The sequence below is a fragment of the Plectropomus leopardus genome, chromosome 11, assembly GCF_008729295.1.
Source record: "Plectropomus leopardus isolate mb chromosome 11, YSFRI_Pleo_2.0, whole genome shotgun sequence".
Classification (NCBI taxonomy): Eukaryota; Metazoa; Chordata; class Actinopteri; order Perciformes; family Serranidae; genus Plectropomus; species Plectropomus leopardus.
Genome location: NC_056473.1, coordinates 15,498,861 through 15,509,006, shown reverse-complemented (window position 1 = coordinate 15,509,006; position 10,146 = coordinate 15,498,861). Strand labels below are relative to the sequence as shown.

General features: G+C 36.0%; 1 protein-coding gene across 1 annotated transcript; it reads left to right on the top strand.

The window, feature by feature from the left end:
• Nucleotides 1–948: 948 nt before the first annotated feature.
• cpa4 (carboxypeptidase A4) lies at nucleotides 949–9,688 on the top strand. Its single transcript, XM_042496236.1, has 11 exons — nucleotides 949–1,054; nucleotides 2,214–2,295; nucleotides 3,123–3,257; nucleotides 3,394–3,492; nucleotides 3,657–3,758; nucleotides 3,855–3,956; nucleotides 4,999–5,109; nucleotides 5,365–5,455; nucleotides 6,818–7,017; nucleotides 8,032–8,116; nucleotides 9,274–9,688. The coding sequence occupies exons 1-11, from the start codon at nucleotides 990–992 to the stop codon at nucleotides 9,459–9,461; spliced, it is 1,260 nt and encodes a 419-aa protein (XP_042352170.1). The 5' UTR covers nucleotides 949–989; the 3' UTR covers nucleotides 9,462–9,688.
• Nucleotides 9,689–10,146: the final 458 nt, after the last annotated feature.

The following is a 10,146-nucleotide window of genomic DNA, read 5'->3' as shown; positions in this document are numbered from 1 at the left end:
CAAAATAAGAAAAATATGGCAACTTAGAAGTGATGATTTGTACTTGTTCACTTTGTTGGCGGATGCCAATATTTCATTTTAAAATCAATGTCGACCAATACAGATGACGTTCAAATATCACCGTGGATCACTCATTCATTTATCCCTGGTTATCTAGAATTATCTGTATTTATAAACCTGAGTTGTAGTTGTTAGTAATGAGTTTACTCCCGGAAAACCCTAAACTTTTCCATCTAAGTCTACAGCGAAGAGAAGATAATTCCAAGGAGTCACAACAAATATTTACAAATTTAAAAAGAAAAAAACATATATGTTTTTTATTTACAAAGTTAAATTTATTTTATCTGCCTCTTGTAAAACATTTGACTTTTTTTGGGTAAGATTCTGTTTTATTCCTGGAGATTTAAGAAATACCATTAAATAGAACGTAACACTTTAATTGAACTGCTCACACCTCATCGATATTTGCAACCTGTAATAAAGGCATCATGAGTAGCCTTTGTTTGGCTGTAAAGGCTCACAAACTGCCAATAGTTAAATCTTGTAATTAAATAATTACAGGAGGTTTTTGCACGTCATTACACTCAAACGAGTATAAGCCATGGATCTAGATCCCACATAAACTCTGGGTAGTGTTAGTGAGTATTTTGTAAGTTTAGTACTGGTACTTTTACTTCAGGTAAAGGATCAGAGTACTGCTTCCAACACTTTTAACTTATTCACCAAAGTTAGGGAAAATGGGGGGAAACTATGACTATCTGCAGCTGACCTCTGGACAGATAAAACGAAAACTAATCAGCAAGTTTGTCACTCAAAATAACTTTTTTTCCAGACAGGAGTGCTTACAGTTAGTGCTTTGTCATTATCAGCAGAATGTGGTAACTCTCCTGTTTGGGAACTGGCCACCTGTCACCTGATGGTATTAAGAGACTAGAGAATCTGCGGCCTGACACTCTTGTGGCCGTCAACAGTCCAGACACACAGACGAGATGAGAGGCCTCTGGCTGCTGTTGGCGCTTGTGGCTGCGGCCAAAGCCGAGAGGGTGTTCACTGGGTAAGTTATTCTGTGCACACTTCCAGAAGAGATATTTCTGTTTGGGTTTGAAATACTGATTTTGAAAGTTGTAGCTTTATTTTTGGTGTGACTAGAAAAAAAGAAGTCATTATTTGAATGACTTCTTTTTTGGCTAAAATGAAAGCTGTCTAATACAGCAGTCTTTTAATACATCCTCAATTCATGAAGGTTGTAATGTTACGCTTTATTAGAAAGGTGTTTAGAAAGATTTAGAGAGAAATCAGATGGACAAAATAAAGGAAACACCCGCCAATAAAATGCAAGACAATTTAACAGCATCTGCAGCCTCCAAAATAATCATAGAGTTGAATCAACACCTTTTAGAGTCGTTTCAACAAAACTTGAACATTATAAGCTCTACAGCATGGACCTATTAAACTTGATTTTAAATCCCGGGAGGAGTTTCAATTCTTTACTCACTTATCGTGGCCAAATAATTTACATTAACGATATTATTGTGATATCTTAAGAAAATTCAAAAATAGAAATGATTAATTCTATCAGTGAAATTCATATTTAACTTTGTTTATTATGTGTCTACATTTATTATATTTATTATGTCTCATATTTCCATATATATATATATATATATATATGGAAATGTGGTTAAGGTGAACACAGTAAAACATAAAGGATGTTTGTGGAATTATAAAGTACATAGTGTAACAACAATTAATAATTTTTATTCAATGAAAAACTTAATTTGAACATGAAAATTTCAAGCAAGCACTTTTATTCTCCATTAACTGAGTGTGCCATTAATTTAGTTATTAAATAAAAGTATTTAGAGACTTGATTCGGTGAGATTTTTTTCCGTCCTTGCATGCAGCATAATCAGCATGTCAAGTTGAAAAAATGCAATTATATTTAATGGGCAGAAAATGACTTGGCTTTTTATTTGGAGAAAGATTAAATCATAATTACAGTCGTATAAAAGGGAACTAAGTGGGAGTTATGGGTCTGGGCACTCGCTGTTCCGCACAAATAATTGCTTTTCATATTGGTAAGCAGTGAATTAAATCTTCCTCTGCTGAACTCACTGTACAAGTACAGCAGATTACCCTGAAAAAGAGCATCAACTAGAAATATGAAATGTAATATAATAATGCTCAGACTCTGAATGAATTTCTTCTTCCAGAGATAAGGTCATCAGGGTCAATGTGCAGACTGAGCAACAGATCGAACTCCTGCAGGCTCTGGAGACTCAGCAGGAGTGGGAGGTATACACACACACACACATACACACACACTCTGGTTATACAGAACAAACACCTACGTACCTTGAGTTTTGTCAGCTGCTTGTGCCAAACAGTTTCTCATGAAGTACAGACTAAACCTCATAAGAGTTTCTTCAGGTTGAAGGTTTAAAGCACCTGAAGCTCAGAGTCTCTCAGAGATTATCTAATGTTTTGTGCCGCACTCTTTAATCCAGGAAAAAATCCAGGCATTAATCTTTTCGCTCATTTTATTCGTTTTATTAAATATTGTATTCTCCAAGGCATGTATTAATGAAGATTAAAAGCAAGCATAATAATTGAAGGACTTTGACAGCTTTTACAGAAACTCTCATTTGAGAAAGTGTTTGTTTTATTTGGCTTGAACGCTGATTAGACTGATTATTTACATTTATACTAGCTGACAAGAATCGAATAGAATAAAATAAAATAGAATACATCTTTATTGTCCACCACGGTGGAAATTTGTCTTTGGCATACCAAACACAGAAGACAGCACAATAAACTGCAAACAATCAGTTAGTAAAAACACAGCACATAAACAGGAGCAGTGTTTCAAAGGAAATTTGACCCTTTGAAACCTGAGCCAATTGACTTGATTTCCTTCAAAAAACACTGGAAGAAGTTACAGGTTATGAGTCACAAGAAAATTACTTTCAATTTAGTAACTCTTCCATTTGCAAGTATGTTGCAATACTTCCACTTATCTCTCAGTCAAAAAATGAGAAACAAAAGAGTGGTAACAAACTGTGAAAAACAAGAAGAAACAGAGAGCAGAGTGTTTTTTCTCATCATTATGTCTCTGATTCCAGCTGGACTTCTGGCTCCACCCAGTCTCCACTGAGCTCCCTGTCGACATCCGAGTGCCCCGCTCCAGTCTGAGCTATGTGACGGAGTACCTCAATGCCAACAACATCCCCTATTCGGTCGTCATAGACAACCTTCAGGTATGTCATCCTCCTGATGTAATATAATGGTAATTGTCCTTGTGTCCCTGATTGTCATGTCCCAGGTTTTAAATTGATGCGACAATAGAAATGACACTGAATACTAAAATTATGGTCTCTTGCATGTCACATTCAGGAGCTTCTCGATGAGGAGAAAGCTGAGATGCTGGAGAACCAGATGAAGGAGCGCAGCACCAGGAGCTTCAATTTCGGAGCTTATCACCGTCTGGAGACAGTAGGCTGTTTAAACAAACACACCAATTACTCTGCAGAATAGAAGAAATACATCCTCAATACCCACTACAAACACTGTATTACAATTTATCTGAGCTTCACATCAAATTTGGACCAAGTGCCATAAGCATCATTGACATAAAGGGAAACTTGTCTCCCATACAGATCTACAGCTGGATGGACACTCTGGTGGCTCAGTACCCGAAGCTGGTCACCAAGCAGCTAATCGGGAGATCCTATGAGAACAGGCCCATGTATGTGCTCAAGGTAACACATGTCTCACACACATCACACCTGTACTTTGTGCCTTTTAGCCATTTTTATCTCAGCATGAGTTTTTATCCTGTTGACATGTTGTTATAGTTCAGCACTGGAGGAAACAAGCGTCCTGCCATCTGGATCGATACAGGTATCCACTCCAGAGAATGGGTGTCTCAGGCTACCGGAGTGTGGACAGCCAACAAGGTACAGCACGTTTACAACAATGAGTGATAGATTAAGCTGAAATGTGTTAGATTTCCTCCAGAGACTGTAAAAGGAAACTCTTAGAAGGAAAGACCTCACAGGTGCAATTGGCTCATAAACAAAGCTTGCATGATTTGTCGATGAACACAAAATTGACTTTTTATGATAATTGACTTATCATTCAGGTCACTATCCAGCAAAAATGTCAAATTTGAACTGTTAACTCTTTGAGACTTGAGTAAGTTGGTTTTATTTCTTTAAAAAAAAAACAAAAGGAAGAGGCAACAAGCAACTTGCCAACACATGGCCCAAATATCAGCAAGAAATCATTTAAAAAGTTAAAAGAAAATTACCTGAAAATAAAAACAAGAAAATGACTTAAAAAGTGCTGAAAATAAAAAATATATGTATTCATTTTATATCTTGTATAGTATTTTTCTATCAGATAATTTTAATATAAATGATCAGAATCGTGAATATAGATTTGTGGACATTTTCCCTATTTTTTAAAAATCATTTTCAAACACTTCTCCCCTATTTTCTTTTAGTAATTTGTTTGTTAATTTTCTTGTCACATGATGCTAATTTCCGTTTTTCCTCATGTTTTTGAAAGAAAACAAAGAAAACAAAAAAAAGTTGATCCAGATTTCAAAGGGTTAAATGCTCTTTTTCCGATTACTTTTATGACTATTGGTCGGACTAAACAAGGAATCAGAAGGTGCCACTGAGGGCTTTTTTCTAATATCTTCAGACATTTCACAGTCAAAATTATTAATCCAAAAACTAATCATTAGATTAATAGACAATGACAATAATTTGTTGTTGCAGCTCTAGTAATAAATAAATGTTATAATGACATTTTAAGTTGGAAAGAAACCAGTTCATATTTTTACCCACAAAAGGTGCATACAGTATAATAATCTCACATTCCTTCCTTTCTTGTAAATTATGTTTTATATTATGATGATGTTTATATTGTTTTATATATATTATCATCTCAGTGCCATCTCAGCAAAATAAAACCCTTGTTGTTCTTGCTTAGATTGCCACTGATTATGGTACCGACGCCTCCCTGACCTCCCTTCTGAACACCATGGACATTTATATGCTGCTTCTTGCCAACCCTGACGGCTACGCTTACACCCACTCCAATGTATGTTACGGTCATTCAACGGACAAGTTAGAGTTGTAAAAACTGAAACATCTTTGCTCTTATTCTCTGTTTTACTGTGGGGTTTTTTCATGTTGGGTTAAAACTAAAAAACATTTAACACTTACATTTTACATGTAAGGTGGATGTTTGAGAGGAAATTGTGGTTGATGAGACAGAGTTTACAGTTAAAATCTTAAAAAAAGGAAAATACTTGAAAATAAGTGTGCGACTGACTTGATATTGTGTGATTTTCAGGACCGTATGTGGCGTAAGACCCGCTCCGTGAACTCAGGCTCCAGGTGCCGTGGTGTCGACCCTAACAGGAACTGGGATGCAGGCTTTGGTGGTCAGTATAGAAAAAGACAGCAAGTGCCTCTCATGAACTTTGTGTTGTTTGATGAAGTTTGTTTGTTTTTTACTACAGTTTGTACTTTGTCTGTAAACATATTTCTTTTGCAGATACAGACACTATAAGTGGATGGGGTTAATACATTTAATTCATAGATACCACCATGAAATATCTGTTGATTACCGAGATTAAGACAATTCTTTTGCACGTTTTCTGAAATTTTATGTTTTAATATACAAATGAGGCATTATCTAAATAAATGGGCATTTTTGCAGAAATTTTGCAGATAATTTTTCTGTTTGGACAGTAATACTAAAATGAGACACATGCTAACTTTGGTTATGAAGAAATAATGAAAAGGTGACAAAGGTGTTATTTTCAGATAAATAAATTTTTGGCAGATTATTTTGGTTTTTCAGACTGTGACAGGTGAAACTAAATTTTATTTCTTTATATTTATTTAACATTTATTTAAGCCAGGAATACCCCCTTTGAGATTCAAAATCTCTTTCAAGGGAGTCTTGGCCACGACAGCAGCATGAGGAATTTCACATAAAACAACAACAGACTAAAAGCGCAACAGCAAAAAGTTAAAAACAAATAAGCAGCTAATTAGAAAAGATTTTTACAAATTAACAAAAGACAAAGTAATCAGCCAATTTACAACAAACTAAAATAATCACTGTTCAGTAGCCAGACAAGTGCATTCGGTGGTCAAAAACTCCTTAATCCTTTTTTTAAAATCTCCCAGGCTTATAACAGAGTCTAGTTTAAGGTGACTCTGCAGCTGACACAAAAATGAGTGCAAAACTTTACAGCACTTTCACCCAAGGCCGTGGGTTCATAGAACGACATACAAAAGTTGTCCATGTGACTGAAAGTTGCAACTTGCAACAGTTCTAGGTATCATTAGGGAACATAAACAAGGAGGCAGGTCATGTAACACTGAAATGTTAGTTATTTAGGCCAAAGCATGTTCATGTGCTCTCAATATACACAGTTCATTAGGTACCTAATAAACTATTAGGTACACCTAATATACATAGTTTATTAGGTGCACCTAATAAACTATGTATATTAATATACATAGTTTATTAGGTACCCTTGCTCTTTCAGTCTAATGCAACAGCGCTGTAATAAATCCTACCTTAATGAAGATTATAATCAATGTTTAACAGTTAGGTGTTGATTTTATTTCATGGTCATTTTGGAGGCTGCAGACTGTGGTTGTGATGCTTTATTAGAAACAACAAACAATAGACTTTCAAATTACCCTAAAGTACTTTTGTCCCTAAAACGCATTTGCTACTTGTACCTATAAACAGACATGTATAGTATGATGTATTGTACTCCCTCCAGGCCCCGGTGCCAGCAGGAACCCCTGCTCTGATTCCTACCATGGCCCCTCGGCCCACTCTGAGATTGAGGTGAAGAACGTGGTGAACCTGATCAAGAGCCACGGCAACTTCAAGTCCTTCATCTCTGTCCACGCATACTCCCAGCTGCTCATGTACCCCTACGGCTACTCCTGCAATAGCGTGCCTGATCAGCCTGAGCTGGTAAGGAAGAAAAAAACTGAAGAGTTAATTGTAAGGAGGCACATAGCAAATTAAATCTGACACCTGTTCCTGCTTATGAAACAAAGAATTTCTCACACAGGAAAATTAAAACAGAGAGGCAGATTAATTTTTACAGAACCTGATATGAAAACGCCCGTCTCTGTTATCTTCAACACCTTTAATGATTTAAAAAAGCAATATCCTGCCTTTTGACCGGAGACTGGTTTAACAACGTCAGCTGTGTAACTCAGGGTTACAATTTTTTATCTAATTAAAGTTTTATTGTTGAAAACTTAAATTATTTGCCCCTAGATTGATAAATTGACCAATCAGAGACTCATAAATGCTTTATATGATCTCCATGAACTCAGCCAGGAATCTTTTTCAGCAATACTGCTTCAAGTTTTTGTGCATATTTAACCCAGTCGCCTGAAATAAATGCTGGAATTTTATGTTTCTGCAAACCACAGATACCTTACATTTTCACGTTTTTATGTGGCTGATATGTTGAAAAGCTGTGTTTAGCAAGTTGTTATGCTTAGGCACAAAAACCACTTGGTTATGGTGAAGAAAAGGTTTTGCTTCAAAATACCCTGTTGGGGAGCACAATATCAGCTTGAAAAGCAGCAATGGCTTTATAAAAAAAAATGTCCATTATTCTGGCAGAAAAGGGTTTATGTCTCAATAAAAAAAAGAAGCTATTTTTGGGCCACCATCACATGAGGAAAGAAGTGATGTCTTGCAGCAGTGTCTTTGTAAAAAACTACTTTATTTGGGGCCTAGAAGACAACTGGAAAAATAACAACAGTTTGCTGCAAAGCACGTTTAAGAACATCAAGCAAACAATACTTTTGTTCAAGTAAGGTTTTGAGTGCAGGACTTTTACTTGTAATTATAGAGTACTTTCACAGTGTGGCATTATTACTTTTATGTAGGTAAAGGATCTGAATGCTTCTTCCACCACTGACTATACCTAACAACGGTATTGTGTCCTTTTTCTTGTGTTCGCTATAGGACTCTGTTGGCAGAGCAGCAGTGCAGAAACTGACTTCCCTCCATGGCACCAGATACAAGGTTGGAAGTATCTGCAAGATCATCTGTGAGTAACTTTTGCAACTTCACGGCACCTCAAATTCAAAGTCATGCACCTGACGAACTGCTGCTGAAGTTTAATTATGATAAATACTAATAAATCGATAACCTTAAGTCATTAAATGAAGTGCACCACAATAAATATATCAGTTAAAAAAAGAAATTATTCAGTGCACTTTCTCTAAAATACCAGTTAGATTACTACTCATATAGCTACTATTACTGACACTAGTACCAATATATCAGACAATATTGACTTATTGTTGTACAGTCAAAGACGTGTTTGAGGTTCTAGAGAAACATGTCACCCTTACAAACACTATTTTGTCCACCAGAGATCACTGACGAGGCTGTTTTCCAACTGTACAATGTCCCGCTCAGTAAATTTTTTTAATGCAATTTGCAGAACAAATGTTGCCATTGTGTGTCTCTGCAAACCACAGATATGTTACATTTGTATGTTATTATGTAGTGGATATGTTGAAACATTGCATTGTTTCAACAACGCTGTGGCGAACACGTGGGTAGATGCAGGCATAAAAACCACCTGGTAATGGTTAGGAAAAGACATCAGTGCTAAAAAAATTTGGCTTTGGTGCCACAATGACAGCTGAAGACGTCATTGATGTAAAAAAAAAATCAAACTATTAATGGTAGCTGTGGTCCACTGGACTGGAAAAACACACAGTGGAAAACATAGGAAAACACAATGATGACTTGCTGAAAAAAAGACCTGGTCTTGTTTTTTGTTGGTCCCAAACACTTGTTGGCAGTGGTCTGCATCTTGGCAGCGTCGCACTTCGGTGTCACGCTATCCACCATCCCCACTCCACCTCCCAATAACAAAAGTCAGCTCATATAGTATTACGCCACCTTAGAAATGTTGCTATGGCACGTATCAAATGTACAGATGTAATGTTATTGTGGTTTGTACAATCGTTCAATTGTCCTTCTTCTGGGGACATGGCAGAATTTTTTTTTTAAATCTTAATCATAATTCTTTGATAAATTCAAGGAATCATTTTCATTTGATGTGTTTATTTAAAACATTTCATACTGGTTCATATATTATCAGGTTTTTAAAACTTAAATGTTATCTGTGTCAAAAAGCCCTGATTAGAAGAGCTGCTACCATAATGTCCTCGCCTCCTGCTCTCCCCTCAGATCAAGCCAGCGGTGGCAGCATTGACTGGTCTTACAACATGGGCATCAAATACTCCTTTGCCTTTGAGCTGAGGGACACCGGTCGCTATGGTTTCATCCTGCCAGCCAATCAGATCATCCCCACCGCCTCCGAGACCTGGCTGGCTCTGAAACACATCATGGAGTATGTCCGGGATCATCCTTATTGATTGCTAAGACCCAGGAAATGAAGACACTTTAAAATCGACTAATATGCAAAACAGTTTTCTGTGCTGATGTATGACATCTGACTTCAGTATGAACCAGTAAAGTCAAGAGTACCCTGTTTGAAATCATTTTGTCTTTCTGTGTTCAGCTGTTGCACATAAGGTCAACCTGTGTGTAAAGGGGTTTATTTCCTTAAGAAGTGACCTAATAAATGTGGAAGAATACTGTATTATATACTTGATTTTTGTTGTTATTACTTCTATTAGTAATTTTTTAACCTCTAACTTATTATTCAAGACTTGCAATATTATTATCAGTGATGGAAGATGTATTGAGATCTTTTAATTAATAAAAGTAGCCCAGTGTAGAAGTACTCTGGTACAAATTAAAATCCTGCATTCACTTGAGTGACAGAGGTATAAATCCACTTAGTACCAAGTGATTAAGCACTCAAAAGGATTAAAAAAATTACAAAGATATGAAGATGTAATAAAACTATATAAATCTATATATACTACATACACCTTTCACTTTTATAGATACTGTATAATAAGTACTTTGGTTCAGTCGTGGATAAATACTACATTAAGGTGTATGCAATGGCAAAAAAAAGTGAAATATGTTCTGTGATTCTAAATGGGGAAAAGTAGTTTTATCTACACAAATCCAAATATAAAATAAAATATT